Consider the following 15,680-nt stretch of genomic DNA (forward strand, 5'->3'; position numbering starts at 1 on the left):
TAATTGTAGACCAGTGAGCTTTACATCTGTTGTACAAAAAGTTTTGGAAAGGATTATAAGAGATAGGATTTATAATCAACTAGCAAGTAACAATTTGATTGGAGATAGTCAACATGGATTCATCAACTGAGTTTTTTGAGAAGCATGTAGGTGAGGGTAGGGCAGTTGACGTGGTATACATGGACTTCAGTAAAGACTTTGATAAGGTTCCACATGGTAGGCTGTTGGAGAAAATGCAGAGGCATGGGATTGAGGGTGATCTTGCAGTTTGGATTGGAAACTGGCTTTCTGAAAGAAGGCAGTGAGTGGTGGTTGATGAAAAATATACAGCCTGGAGTCCTGTTACTAGTGGTGTGCCACAAGGATCTGTTTTGGGACCACTGCTGTTAGTCATTTTTATGCAGGCATAGGTGGTTGGGTTAGTAAGTTTGCAAATGACACTAAAGTCGGTGGAGTAGTGAACAGTGTGGAAGAATGTTGCAGGTTGCAGGGGGACTTGAATAAACTGCAGAATTGGGCAGAGAGGTGGCAAATGAAGTTCAATACAGATAAGTGTGAGGTGATTCACTTTGGGAAGGATAACAGGAAGGCAGAATATTGGATCAATGGAAAAATTCTTGGTAGCGTGGATGTGCAGAGGGATCTTGGTGTCCATGTACATAGACCCCTGAAAGTTGCCACCCAGGTTGATAGTGCTGTTATGAAGGCATACGGTGTGTTAGGTTTCTTAGGTAGAAGGATTGAGTTCTGGAGCTGCAACTGTACAAATGCTAGTGCGGCCTCACTTGGAATATTGTGTACAGTTTTGGCCACCCCATTACAGGAAGGATGTGGAAGCATTGGAAAAGGTGCAGAGGACATTTACCAGGATGTTGCCTGGTCTAAAGGGAAGCTCTTATGAGGAAAGGCTGAGGGACTTGGGTCTGTTCTCATTGCAGCGAAGAAGACTAAGAAGGGATTTAGAACATAGAACATAGAAAAGTACAACACAGAACAGGCCTTTTGGCCCATGATGTTGCGCCGAGGTTTAATCCTAATGTAAAATATAATAACTTAACCTACACGCCCCTCAACTCACTGCTCTTCATGTGCCTATCCAGCAGTCGCTAATGACTCTGCTTCCACCACCATTGCTGGCAACGCATTCCATGCATTCACAACTCTGTGCAAAGAACCTACTCGGACGTCTTCTCTATAACTTTCCCCTAATATCTTAAAACTAGGACCCCTCGTACCAGTCAATCCTGCCCTGGGGAAGAGTCTCTGGCTATTGACTCTATCTATTCCTCTCATTATCTTGTACATCTCGATCAGATCATAGATTTAATAGAAACATACAAGGTGATCAGAGGATTAGATAAGGTGGACAGTGAGAGTCCTCCTCCTAGGACGATGACGTCAGCTTGTATGATTGGGCAAATTGAGGGGTGATAGATTTAAGACAGATGTCAGAGGCAGGTGCCTCACAGCGCCAGGGACTTGGGTTCGATTCCAGCCTCGGGCGACTGTCTGTGTGGAGTTTGCACATTCTCCCCATGTCTGTGTGAGTTTCCTCCTGGTGCTCCAGTTTCCTGCCACAGTCCAAAGATGTGCAGGTCAGGTGAATTGGCCATAGTGTTTAGGGACGTATAGATTACGTACGTTAGTCAGGGGAAGCGTAGAGTAATGGGGAAAGGGTATGGTTGGGTTACTCTTTGAAGGGTCGGTATGGACCTGTTGGGCCAAATGGCCTATTTCCACATATGGATTGTATGTTCTATGATGAGGCCCCAGAACACTGGATTGTGCAAATCTACACCCTTCCCACCCTGACTTTGCACTCCCTCCCTGATCCTCATGATTGGCCTGGATCACATTTCGGAATGTAGTTGGATCTCTGGAATGCGTGAGAAACCCTGGTGATAAATTGTCTCACAGCCACTGATCATCTGATTGGATAATGGCTCTCGACTTAGGAAGGCAGCATGTGGGAAGGATGGTCGTGTGGCCAATGACTGGCTGGACCCTGGGCCAATAAATGTACCCCTGGTTGTTAAGGGTGGACTCCCCAGCCATACTGTGTCTTTCTCAACCCCACTCTGTACCTGTTCCCTCACAATGCAGTCTCCTCCCCCACAATGCACTCCCCCACACAACTGTGTTTCCCCGACCCATTCTCTACCCTCCCCCCAGCCTCTTCTACTGTAAATTCCCTGCACCCACTGTGACATAAGGAACTTTCTTTTGTTGCCGTCCAATATTTTATCTTGTAGTAGAAAACAAGTAACTTATTCCCATCCAAGGTCACGTCTTGTCAACAGAAAGCCATCAGCTCTGAGCTGTCTGGAAAAGGCTTGACAGATTATTAATGGTCAGCCCACACATTGACTTTCTCAGTGTGGGTAACCAGCCTGATGGGCAATGAGTGCACCTTCTCACACTCGTGTCAAAGTTCTCACGCTGACATTCCTCAGTTGTACTTTGAGAGATCTTCATGACTGAACCGGTCAGGTCCAGAAAACAGTTTTGGGCACCTCACATGGCCGGGGGACGTCAAACGCCAGGCTGAGATTCAGGAGAAGTTCTCAGCCATAGATTCCCGATTCCATGGCATCTAGCCAACAATAATAGGTTTAAGAGAACTGTAGATTCTTACTGAGGGAGAGAGGTTAAATGTCAAAGGGATCTGATTGCTTTTTCATCATGTACCAGATGCCATTAGCACTGACTTCCCTGAAGTACATTGACCCTGATCCTGCAGTTAGTCAAACATAAAATTCTCACGCTGATGCTTAAATTCCTGATAAACTTGTGTACCCAGCCCACCCTGATTGCTATTACTGCTGGCATCTTGTGGATTATGCCACCTCTGCCCATATATTGTTCAGGGTTGTTTGAGGTAGTTCACTGCCACCAATCCTCCTTTGTGTATACTTTAGTCAGAGCCAGTCTAATAATCAGTTATGGAGGATATATCATTGTACAACAGGCACTAACTTTACTTATATTGTTTATTGCATTATATTGATACATACAACTGCATTGCTAGTCAAGCATCATTACTAGAACTCTCAGGCGCTGTTCAAAATACATCTGCAAGGGCTCATGTGGAACTTTCTGTCTATGCCCAAAGACTGTAATGACAGCCCCAGGAGTGAATGTAACTTCACTAGTAACTCTTACAGAACCGCTACCTTATAGATCATCTCGAATTGACCTATTTAGAGATGTTATTACACAGCTCTGGAGCAGATGGAGCAGAAACCCTGTTATCTTGGTCACCAAGAGTTCAGCAGCAAGCAGAGGTTAAAGGGCAATCAATTGTAGGCTTGTTCTAAATTGAGCTAAGTTAGTTTCATCTCTGCTTCTTTGTCTCTTTTTGAGAAGATGACACGCTGGTTTGGTAATATAAGTTGAAAGGTGGTGGGACATTCTTGGCGGACCACTTAGTCTACTCTTGCTCTCTATTTCCAAGTGATTAGGTACTGCCTGCTGTGCAGTCCGTCTAGTCATCAGATGTCCCTGATCCCAGTTAAGAACATGACCCACAACACTTGTGGCTTTAACCAATGACTGTGAGTGCCAAGAGGCTGCTGAGATCAAAATCTTGTGTGTTGGTATCTGTCCCTTGCAACAGGAAGTAGGACGTACATCAATCTCATGGAAGGTTCAAGGATCTTATCAAAAGAGAATAGATTTTGAATATGAGAGAGATGTATAGGTTTGTTTCAAATGGACCACTTCATTTAAAGGAACTATCGTCTCCAGGAGATTTGCTTTGTTGCTAAGAGATCTGGAGGGTAACACTTTCAGGCATTTTCTCAGACATTGGCTTTTCTTTTTCTCTCGGTGTTGTCATGGTTACCACGCAAGATGAATTATGTACAGAATTTCCACCTTTCGTTTTGTTGGCGCATCTTCTTTCAAATCCAGCTGTTGCCATCTCCTTCCTCATCAACCTTTAGATCGGATCAAACAGCTCGGGATAGTTCCTGAGCAATAAATGTAGAAGCATGTAGGAGTTGCAAAACCCGGAATGGAACTAGCATGCAAGTGATGGTGGAACAGCAGTGGGAGCGAGAATAATGGTGGGACTGTTGGTAGGAATGTGAGTAAATGTAGGGTTCAAAGCAGAGTGATGGTAGGAATGGGAATGGAGGTAGGTGAGAGTGATGGTGGCAATGGGAATGGAGGTAGGATTAGGAGTGATGGTGGGAATGAGAATGGGAGTAGGATTAGAATTGATGATGGGAATGAAGGTAGGATTGGAAATGATAGTAGGAATGAGAATAAAGGTAGGATTAGGAGTGATGATGGGAATGGGAATTCGGGTAGGATTAGCAGTAATGATGGGAACGGGAATTGGGGTAGGATTAGGAATGATGATGGAAATGGAGGCAAGATTAGGAGTGATAGTAGGAATGAGAATGAAGGTAGGAATAGGATTGATGATGGGAATGGGAATTGGGGTAGGATTAAGAGTGATGATGGGAATGGAGTGATGGTGGGAATGGGAATGAAGGTAGAATTGGAAGTGATGATGGGAATTGAGGTAGATTGTAAGTAATGATGGGAATGGAAGTGGAGATGGATTAGGAGTGATAGTGGAAATGGAGATGGGATTGGGAGTGAAGATGGGAATGGGAAGAGAGGTAGGATTAGGAGTGATGGTGGGAATAGCGGTAGGATTAGGAGTGATGGTGGGAATGGGATTGGAGGTAGGTTTAGGAGTGATGGTGGGAATGGGAATAGAAGTAGGATTGGGTGTGGTGTGATAGTGGGAATAGGAATATGTGTAGGATTGGAAGTGATAGTAGGAATAAGAATGTAGGTAGGAGTGGGAGTGATGGTAACAATGGGAATGGGGGTAAGATTGGGAGTTATGTGGGGAATAGGAATGTACGTAGAAGTGGGGGTGATGGTAAGAATGGGAATGGAGGTAGGATTTGGGAATGATGATAGAAATAGAAATATGGGTAGGATTGGGCGTGCAGATGGGAATGGGAATCAGGGTAGTAGTGGGAGTGATGGTGGAATTGCATTGGCTGTGCAAGTGATAGTGGAATTCCAAATGATTGGTGAGACGGGAATGATAGGACTGTGAAGTACAGTCACAATGGAACTAAAAGTGGATTTGAAAGTTATGGGGCAGATGTTGCCTGGGTGATGGAGGAGATGTCAGTAATGATGTAAATGGTTCAGAGGATAAGTTAAGTTTCATTTGGCAATAATGCAAATGATATTGATGGAAGAAAGATAATGAGAATAATGTTGATCATTGGAATGTTCAATGAGAATTTTCATGCAAGGAACGGGATTGCTGATGATGAGCATGTTATTGATGGGAATACTTGTGGTGTTGGGAATGTTGAAGATGGGAATGTTGAGTAGGGACTGTTAATACTGGGAATGTTTTCAACTGAAACATTGGTGATAATAGAAATATTGATAATGAGAATGTTGATGGGACAGTTTTGGTGATGTCGGCAATGTGGGTGATGATCATGTTGATGATGGGAATACAAATGTTGATTAAATCCTGATGGTGAATGGGAGTATTGGTGATGCTGGTCTTACATTTCAGGGGAGTAATTTGCGATTCAGTGCAAGAACAGAATTCAGCTTAGAAAAAGTGACTCCAAAACTGGTGACCTTACAGAAACCTATAATGTCACAGGAGATTTAGGTAGGGTTAATGGTTGTTGTCTTTTCCCTAGAATAGGGTATTCCAAGACTAGGGGGCACATTTTTAAGTGATAGGAGAGAGATTTAAAAAAGACATGGGGGCAGTTTTTCTTTTAACAGAGTGTGGTTCACATTTGGAATGAACTTCCTGAGGAAATGGTGGATTTAGGCACAATTCCAACATTTAAAAGACATTTTAATAACTACATGAATAGGAAAGGTTTGGAGGGATACGGAGCAGGAGCAGGCAAGTGGGACGAGTTTAGTTTGGGATTACGTTTGGCATGGACTGGTTGTTTGTTTCTGTGATGTCCGACCCTATGAATCAAGTGGATGGTCGCTCGGTCTCTGAATGATTGCATCAGCCTTTAGCTTCTTGGCGTCTTATTCTGATAGAGGGTCACACTGAAACATTAACCACACTGGATGTTGCGCTCATGGGATAAAAAGCATTTATTCATTCCAATCATTTGTTTTTCTTTCATAAAGTTCCATGTTGATTAAACAAGCACTTTTACGAAAATCTGGAAAAGTCTCTGCAAACGTACTGAAAATATTTAACAGCCTCAAGACACATTGTGGAAATTAATTCATAATTAATTCATGATAGAAGGATAAATTCTTTAACTACCAAGCCAGGCTGCCTTGGTATTATTCTGGCCTGCCTATGCTATGCTAGATACAATTTTCTTTTTTGTAGTTCAAATCACTTCTTTGTTGCTTCAGTTGCTTTCTTGGAATCCTGCACTCCTATTTGGGCTTTAGACTCATAGGTGACTGGGATGGTGATCTCAGAGGACTGCAGGGCTGGCTTCTTCATTGGGGTTTCCACTGTTAGTATGCCACTGGGCGACAATGTTGAAGTAACTATAGCTGGGTCCGTATCTGGCGGCAAGCTGTGAGAAAGGGAGAGGGAAATGAGATTTCACAGGCAAAACAACATCTGCATTACCCGAAACTCCAATCAACAAGCGGAACTCGATTTGAAGCTGTGATTTGGAGTTGGACTGGGGTGGACAAAGTTAAAAAATCAAACAACACCAGGTTATCGTCCAACCAGTTTATTTGAAAGCTAGTGCTTCCGGAGTGCTGCTCCTTCATCAGGTGGTTGTGGAGTATAACTCCACCTCCAAATCATGCCTTTTATTAAAGCATGGTATAATAAGTCATATTTATCTGCAATCCAGTCACTTGTTTACGTTTTAGGGTTGATGCGATTCCAAAACTTTTTTAATGTAGAAGTTGCTAACGATGACACCAACTTACTCAGAGCAATTTAGCTTGGGCACAGTTCAGGATTAGGACATCATGTTAAATACACACTGCAGTAAATCCCACTGGATATGAACTGTTCACTTGAATGCAGAGCAGCAACTAGACAGCCTGATTTCCAGCAGGGTCCCTCAAGGTGAAATCTCAGTTGGATTGCTGAATTTCTTCCTCTTGACCCTCTTGATTCCTTGGTGAGGCTTGTGCTCCTATTCTGTGAGCCCTCCTGATCCTGAGTTTGGGACCTGGTTATAAGTCTCAAACATGGCACACAGGACAGTGTGCAGCCAATAGGCTGGGAGCAGTTTTGGAAGTTTCTGACCATTCACGAAAGCACAGAGGACATATTCCTGGTATGGAATATTGCTCAAAAGGAGTGCCACTTCTCGGTTTTCTCTCATTTCCAAATAACAACATGAATGACAGCAACATCAGGGAGAGCTGGGATCAGTAGCACTAATCTCTCTGCTCAACTCTCTAATCTGCAGCTCATGAAGTCAGACCTGGGATAAATTCCAGGGAATTGGATATCCACTGAATACACACTTGCTGGGCTATATGGAGAATCATTGAATCCCTACAGTGCGGAAACAGGCCATTTGGCCCAACAAGTCCACGTCGACCCTCCCAGACCCATTCCCCTTCCCTGTTACCCTACATTTATCCCTGACTAATGCACCAAACCTACACATCCCTGAACACTCTGGGCAATTTAGCATGATCGATTCACCTAACTTGACATCTTTTGGATTGTGGAAGGAAATCAGAGCACCCAGAGTAAACCTATGCAGACACGGGGAGAATGTGCAAACTCCACACAGTTGCCTGAGGGTGGAATCGAACCTGGGTCCCTGGCACTGTGAGGCAACATTGCTGGAAAGACGAACCAATTGAAAACTCTGCATACGCATAATGGACTGAATGGTCTTCTGTGTCAGTTCAGATCCTTGATTCTACAATGCAACTCAAAATGAAAGAATGAGAGCATTTTGTTAAACTGCAAAACAAAGTCTGAAAGAATTTACTCACAGATATTTCCGAGTAAAGCATCTTGAAATGAAACCGTGTTCATCCTGTCGCTCTTCGTGCTTTCCTTCAGGACAGAATAATTGAAGATTTCAATAAAGGCTGTTAAATTATAAACTGTGGCCTTATTTTCACCAAGTAGGAGAAACGACCACAATTCACAGTTAAATAGGAGATGCTTTTTGTTGGCTTTTTTTATGTAAAGCAGTTACATAACTGAGCAACTTGTTCCTTAGCAAGCCGCTGAAAATCAGATTTCTCTCACGGAACAATGCAATCAACCAATTTAAAATTTATCCATCACTTCTTGAAATGGCAATAAAATATTTCAACTTCTGGGAACATGTGGCCTCATTTATTTTTTTTAGACGTCAGATTCCGTAGCAATGGTATGGTTGGCTTTGTATTCAGGGAGTTGTTGCAGATGTGCTTTAGGTGTGGTGTTTGTCACATTAGGGTATGAGCAGTGTGGGCGCCTAGTATGACTATTTTTCAGTTGTTTTGTTTGCACAGTTGACCGCAGTGTTGAGTCCAGCTACTGAGGCTCCACCCCAGGAATACATATTCCCAACATGAGCTCACTGGTGCCCTGCTGTGACAAATAGGAGGGTTTTTGTTACAGTGTCTGCAACTGTAATTAAGGTACAGTCTGCTCTTGTATCTGTTAGGATGAGATATTCCAAGCACATTTAGGGTGGGGATGTTTCCTTCCCAGCTGTGAGCAGGGTAGAGATATTCCATTTACCTCTAACTCCACCTCTGTCTCCAGAAAGGCTAATAACATTTAAAAGCTTTTTTACATAAAATGATTTCTGTATTCACTTTAAACTGATTCAAATGTCTGAGAATGCAGAATAAAATTATTAAGACCGCCCACCGATTAAAATTTACCTCCTTTAAAACAAGCTTCTAAAAAAAGTACAACATCTATTTGCATACCAATTTTCACATTGTCTCAAATTAGTCAACAAATTACTTTGGCAGTGTTGTAGGAAATATAGCATTCAATTTGCACACAGGAATTCCTTCAAACAGCTTTATGGTAATGAGCTGGTGAGCTGATTGACTCATGTTGTTTGAAGGATAAATATTGGCCAGGTGCCTCTGCTCTACTTTGAAGTTGGGTCATGGGATCTTTTAATGTCCATCTGAGTCTGGGTGCCAGGGTGAAGCTGAATCCAATATCTCATTGGTGAGACAACAGCAGAAACAGGGCTGGACTCCCTCAGTATGTGGTTTGCTGGTGGGGAATATGTAAACAGGCATCAGGGCGTTGTGTGAGATGGTCCTCCAGCTGTGTTTGTTTGCAGGCTAGGACAGCAGGGAGGTTTCCCTCACCCAAACCTGCTGATTGCGACACACAGCCCTGGGAAGGGAAAGGGCTCATTGAAAGATGTATCCCTTGTCCTTGTAGCCAAACCCATATCTGCCCAGCCCCCCACTCTTCCGCCATCACTCACCACGACTGATTTTTCTCCAAAGATGCTGCACAGGCCTGCCAAATTTCCCTAGCAATTTCAGTTTTTGTGTGTGAATAACCTGACACTTGTCCCCATTATATCCCAACTTGTTACCCGTTCATTTACTCTGTCTGTATCTCATTGAAGCCTCATTGTTGCCTTCCACTTATATTCCTGCCCAATTTTGTATTGCCAGCAAATTTAGATTCATTAATCTCAGCCTCTTCATCGAGTAACCAATTTAGATTGAAAATAGCTAAGGCTCCAACAGTGAATAATATTCCACGAGTCTAAATTAGAGTGGTGTTGGAAAAGCACAGAAGGTCAGGCAGCATCCGAAGAGCAGGAAAATCGATGTTTCGGTCCATGAGTCCTAGCTTGACAGCTTGAAAATGTCTCATTTATGTCTGATGTGGCGGAGCCAGTGTTGGACTGGGGTGGACCAAGTTAAAAATCACACAACACCAGGTTATAGTCCAACAGGTTTATTTGGAAGCACTAGCTTTCAGAGCACTGCTCCTTCATCAGGTGGTTATGGAGTATAGGATCATAAGATACAGAATTTATAACATACGATTACAGCTGAAATGATATACAGTGTTGAACAAACCTGGATTATTAAGTCTTTCACTTTTTACAATGGGTTGCAAGTTTCAGTCCATTAATCTGTAAATCCCAAAAGTCACCTTCTCGAGACTACTTAAGGTTTCATAGCAAAAAGTGACAGCTCAGCTCAGACAATGCATTAAAGGTGTGAAGTCAGAGTCTGTCTGTACCCCAACCTTGAGGGAGACTGGTTCTATTTCCAAAGTGGAATTTACTAAATATTACATAGACTGCCTGCAGATTGTGCATTTTTTGAGCAAAATAGAATGTATCTGCAAATGTAATTCTGCAAATACAAACGCCTCCCATAAACTTGTGTGCTTGCATAAGAGAGAGAGAGAGTTTAAGTGCGTTCATGTGAGTGTGTAGGGGCGAGTGCACGTGAGAGTATGTGTATGCTTGATAGAGTGTGTGTGGGGGTATGATGGAGTATAAGCCTGTGAGAGGGTGTGTGTGTGGGTGTGAGTGTGGGGGGTGTATGTGTGTTTACATATGTGAGAGAGTGTATGTATGAGAGAGGCTCTGTGTGAATGTGTGAGTATGTAAGATTGTGTGTGTATGTGTGCTTGTGTGTGTGAGAGAGTGTATAGTGCAGTGGGGTCACCTGTAGCGTGACATGAACCCAAAGTCCCGGTTGAAGCCATCTCCATGGCTATCAGCTTCTGCTCGGCCACTTTGCATTGTTGCCTATTCCGAAGTCCGCCTTGAAGGACAGTCACCTGAAGATCTGAGGCCGAATGCCCCGGACTGCTGAAGTGTTCCCCAACTGGGAGGGAACATTCGTTTCTGTTGGTTGTTGGGCAGTGTGCATTCATCCATTGTCTGCTTGGTCTCACTAATGTACAATGATCAACAGACAAGAGTTGATCTCTGACCTGAGATGTCAGCTTTTATTATAAAATCTCGAGAAGGTGACTTAAAAGATTTACATAATAATGAACCGAAACCTGCATTCCATTCTAAAAGATGAAAGACTTAACAATCCAGGTTTGTTCAACATATCATTTCAGTTGTAATCTTTTACTATAAATTCTGTGTCTTATGATCCTATACTCCACAACCACCTGATGAAGGAGCAGCGCTCCGAAAGCTAGTGCTTCCAAATAAACCTATAATAACCTGGTGTTGTGCAAATTTCAGTTTCATTTATCTCTGTTTCCTGTCTGTTAAGCAATCCTTTGTCCTGGTTATTAGTCCCACAAATCCAATTAGAGACAGAAGGTCTGTTTCCAACGCTGACTTTCCACTTCTGCCTTGGAGATTCCTCCTGTCCAAGGAAACTTCAAATCCAGCAGTGCAAAAGGTCTTTGTTTACATGGCACCTTTTGCAGCACTTAGTGCCTTGTACTGAAGGTACAATGGTCAGCAGGCACTTTGAAACCTACTGTGACAGGCAAGCATGTACTTGTAGGGGATAAGGCAGTGCAGGGCATTGGGGGCGGGGGCGTGAAAGAGTCCCAAGTGGGTGAGGGGCAGTGTTTCAGATTTAAGCAGGGAGAGTGTCAGGTGGATGAGAAGTTAGTGTTTCATGTGGAGGGTGGTGATGCTGGTGGGGGTGGGAGTGTGGTCAGTGTGCCAGGTGGGTAAGGGGAAAGAGATCCAGATGGGTGAGGGGAAAAGAGTCCCAGCTAGGTGAGGAGGTGGTGTGCCAGCTGGGTAAAGAGGGAGAGTTCCAGATGGGTGAGGGGCTACTGTGTCAGGTGAGTGAGTGGGAGAAAGTCCCAGATTGGTTAGAGTCAGGTGGGTATAGTACCAGGGGAGGATGAAATGGGTAAAATGCCAAAGATGTGAGCTAAAAAAGGAGCCAGGTAGAGAGGGTTCCAGGGTGGTAAATAATGAGTACTTAAGGGAGATTGTGATTTCAGTTCAGGTTGGGGCCGGGCTGGGGAACAGATTGGGAGATTGCGTTGAGTGAGGTTGGGAGGGGAGGCATTGACTTGAAACTTTGGGAGTAGGTGGAGAAGCGCTTGTGTTGGGAAGGGGCATTTGCATCTGGTCTCTCTAGGTATGTTGTGGCACTAGGTATGGGTGGCATCTGGGTAAAAACAATGACTGCAGATGCTGGAAACCAGAGTTTAGATTAGAGTGGTGCTGGAAAAGCACAGCAGTTCAGGCAGCATCCTAGGAGCAGTAAAATCGACGTTTCAGGCAAAAGCCCTTCATCAGGAATACAGGGCACACCGGAAGGCGTGTCATACAGTTGGGTCTGATGTGGGTGTCAGAGTTGTGTTAGGGAGCCTTGTTGGATCAGTTTATTTTAGACTAGATTAGATTACTTACAGTGTGGAAACAGGCCCTTCAGCCCAACAAGACCATCCAGAGAGCAACACACCCAGACCCATTCCACTATATTTACCCATTCACCTAACACTACAGGCAATTCAGCATGGCCAATTCACCTAACCTGCACATTTTTGGACTGTGGGAGGAAACCGAAGCACCCAGAGGAAACCCACGCAGACACGGGGAGAATGTGCAAACTCCACACAGACAGTCACCTGAGGCTGGAATTGAACCTGGGTCTCTGGTGCTGTGAGGCAGCAGTGCTAACCACCGTGCTGCCTGTGAAATTGGTGATAGGGTGGGTGTTGGGTCAGGAACTGAAGAGAGAATGTTGGGTTCTGGTGGGTATCATCAGGAAGTTCAGTTTAATATTACCCAGAACACGTTTTACTCCTCTAACCTTCCAGCCAACAGAGTTGGAACCCTTTGAATTCTCAAAGATAAGGGACTTTTTCAGAATTGTCTTGATACAGGGAATTTAATTCCAAGTTCCAGTGCAATTCCCTTGGAGTCGGCTACCTCAGGAATTCTGCATTGTTCTGAATTCCAACTCCCATTTCTACTTCAGAAAGGACGATCTGACCATTGGAATATCTATTGCTCCCAACTCCGTAAGCCCTTCACCTATGTATTAGCACCATATGCATGGCACCTCATTGAATACTCACATCCCAGTACACCACATCTACTGATTCCCCCTTACCAGTTAGATGGGCAAAATATCCAATTAATTGTCAAACATGCTTCCCCTTGTGTAAAACTATGTTTATTTTGTGTCTGAGCAATGATTTTTCCAAGTGCATTGTTAAATTTCCGTTAATAACAGATTCCAACACTTTCAAAAGTCAGGCAGACTGGCCTATTGTCCCCGGTTTATTCCCTTTCGGAATGGGAACTAGGTACAAGCAATAAAAGCTGGCTCAGCCAGTGATGGCCTACATCCCATGAGTCAATAAAAAAAGTCTATTTCCATGAGTGTTCCTTTCCTGGAAGTTGTCACCAGACTGACTCCAGAGGCAATGTGAGCGATGCCCTTCTGAACCGGGCATGGCAGACATCGAAAGGATGTAAAAGGTTGAAGATCAACTTGCTTGGCATTGTGAGTGCACCTTCCTCGGCCATCAAGCGACTCCTCCATCTCTCAACTCATTGTCACCAATCTTCCTTCCCCAGCTCCCCTCCCGTAAAACCTTTACGTTCACCCTAAAGTGCGGCCAACAGATTTGGACAAAAGACAGAAGAGCAGAGTAGACTATTTGGCCCCATCGAGCGTGCTCTGCCATTCAATACAATCACAATCCACATTCCCACCCACTCCCCTCATCCCGGGATTCCCTGAGAGAAGCCTTGAATCAATTGAACCCCCCCAGGAACACAGAACCAAAGATTCACAAGGAGCCGTGTGAGGAGGGAGACAGCGAAGACTACAGTTCAAAGTTTGGGAGAAGATTTGAAGCTCGGGTGCTCGTTGTTGTGGTTCTGTTTACCGAGCTGGGAATTTGTGTTGCAAACATTTCGTCCCCTGTCTAGGTGACATCCTCAGTGCTTGGGAGCCTCCTGTGAAGCACTTCTGTGATCTTTCCTCCGGCATTTGTCGTGGTTTGAATCTGCTGCTTCCGGTTATCAATCCCAGCAGTCCACTGCAGTGGCCAGTATATAGGGTCTAGGTCGACGTGTTTGTTGATAGAATCTGTGGACCCAATATACCGGCCACTGCAGCGGACAGCTGGAACTGACAACTGGAAGTGACAGAGACAAACCACTATAAATGCCGGAGGAAACACCACAGAAGCGCCTCACAGGAGGCTCCCAAGCACTGAGGATGTCACCTAGACAGGGGACGAAATGTTTGCAACACAAACTCCCAGCTCGGCGAACAGAACCGCAACAGACTACAGTTGCTGGAGGTCGGAGTTGAGAGCGTGTTGCTGGAAAAGCACAGCAGGTCAGGCATGAAGTAATTTCTGGGAGGGAGACAGTGAGGACTGCAGATGCTGGAGATCAGAGTTGAGTGTGTGTTGCTGGAAAAGCACAGAAAGTAATTTCTCCCCCAACTCTGGTTAATCAGGTTTGCTGACGGCCTGGACCCCATTCCTTTCACATCTCTGATGATCTCTAGAGCAAGCAGGCTGAACAATACACAATTTGAAAAATAATTAAATCTGGGCATTACACTTCCTTCAGTCTAACAGGGAAAGGACAGAGGGGTGGGTTCAAAACTCTTGGGGAATAGGCCACTGAGGTTCCAAGACGACAATTGAAGATTTGGAGATGCCAGTGTTGGACTGGGGTGTACAAAGTTAAAAATCACACAACACCAGGTTGTTGTCCAACAGCTAAGTGTGTTTCTAATTAAACCTGCTGGACTATAACCTGGTGTTGTGTGATTTGTAACTTTTCACAAATGAAGAGGTTTGGAGGGGACTCACCGGTGATTTCCACGTAGCCATCCTTGGTCTTGACGGTGATTTCTTCAGGGGCGAAGTGGTTCACATCCAGGTTGACCTTCCACTTGTCTGAGGTGACCTTGATCTCGGACACCCCGGTGCTCTGCTGCCGGCTCAGGCCGCTGTCCTGCCCGCTGGTCGCCGCCACCGCCCCCGCTGTTTCCCCGCTCGGAGCCGGGGCCGGAGCCGGGGCCAGCGCTGCGGTCAGAGGGGGCCGAATGTAGCCCGGCCACATGCCGTGCCAGTCGCTGAGTGACCAGTCGTGCGGGAAGGCTGGCATCCCGAAGAACTGGTCAAAGATCCGGCCGGGGTAGTGCCAGTCCCGGAACGGTTCCCAGCTGGGGCTCCGCATGAAGCTGAAGGGGATGCGGCGCTCGGACATCAGGGCAGCGAGGGCTGGGGGAGGGCGAGAGAGAGAGAGAGGGGCCAAAGTGTGGCCGAGCCCAGCACGGCGCTGCCTTTATATCCTGGGCTATATTTACATCAGATTCCAGCCGTGTCTGATTGTAGGGGCTGCCCTCATTGGTGAGGAATGCGATCCCTACAGCATTCCCGAGTGGTCTCTCTAATTGTCTGGAGCAGAGTTTGGAAATAGAGCTGGTTGTTGTTCACAATATTCCCCATGCACCCCCCCCCCCCCCCTCACTGCGCACACAGGCTCGGACAACTGCCACTGACTCCACTGCAGAGGGCCAGCGCACAGATAGGATGGGCCAAACGGCCTGTGCTGGGTGGGAAGTTAGTGTTTGTGCTTCACCTCTCTCTCTCTGGGTGAGAGTAAAAGCTGGGAGAAAGTGAGGAGTGCAGAGGCTGGGAGGTTCAGAGTGGGGAGTGTGATGCTGGAAAAACACAGCCGGTCAGGCGGCCAGGGTTTATGCCTGAAACATCGATTTTCCTGCTCCTTGGAATGCTGCCTGACCTGCTG

At 45.3% G+C, this 15,680-nt stretch overlaps 1 protein-coding gene across 1 annotated transcript; it reads right to left on the reverse strand.

Moving 5' to 3' along the window:
• Window positions 1-6,093: 6,093 nt before the first annotated feature.
• On the reverse strand, window positions 6,094-15,213 carry hspb1 (heat shock protein, alpha-crystallin-related, 1). Its single transcript, XM_060847820.1, has 3 exons — window positions 14,738-15,213; window positions 7,963-8,026; window positions 6,094-6,560 (listed from the first exon to the last, which is right to left on the reverse strand). Exons 1-3 carry the CDS (start codon window positions 15,135-15,137, stop codon window positions 6,371-6,373), a joined length of 654 nt encoding a protein of 217 aa, XP_060703803.1. The 5' UTR covers window positions 15,138-15,213; the 3' UTR covers window positions 6,094-6,370.
• Between the last annotated feature and the right edge of the window lie 467 nt (window positions 15,214-15,680).

This window comes from Hemiscyllium ocellatum, chromosome 31, assembly GCF_020745735.1.
Source record: "Hemiscyllium ocellatum isolate sHemOce1 chromosome 31, sHemOce1.pat.X.cur, whole genome shotgun sequence".
NCBI lineage: Eukaryota > Metazoa > Chordata > Chondrichthyes > Orectolobiformes > Hemiscylliidae > Hemiscyllium > Hemiscyllium ocellatum.

What these genes read in the sequence shown, in the direction of transcription:
- hspb1 (XM_060847820.1), bottom strand. Translation starts at nt 15,137, where the DNA reads ATGTCCGAGCGCCGCATCCCCTTCAGCTTCATGCGGAGCCCCAGCTGG. An exon ending in TGGCTACGTGGAAATCACCG is followed by an intron (nt 8,027 to 14,737) that starts GTGAGTCCCCTC and finishes TCTGTCCTGAAG; the next exon opens with GAAAGCACGAAGAGCGACAG. An exon ending in TGCTTTACTCGGAAATATCT is followed by an intron (nt 6,561 to 7,962) that starts GTGAGTAAATTC and finishes CCTTTCTCACAG; the next exon opens with CTTGCCGCCAGATACGGACC.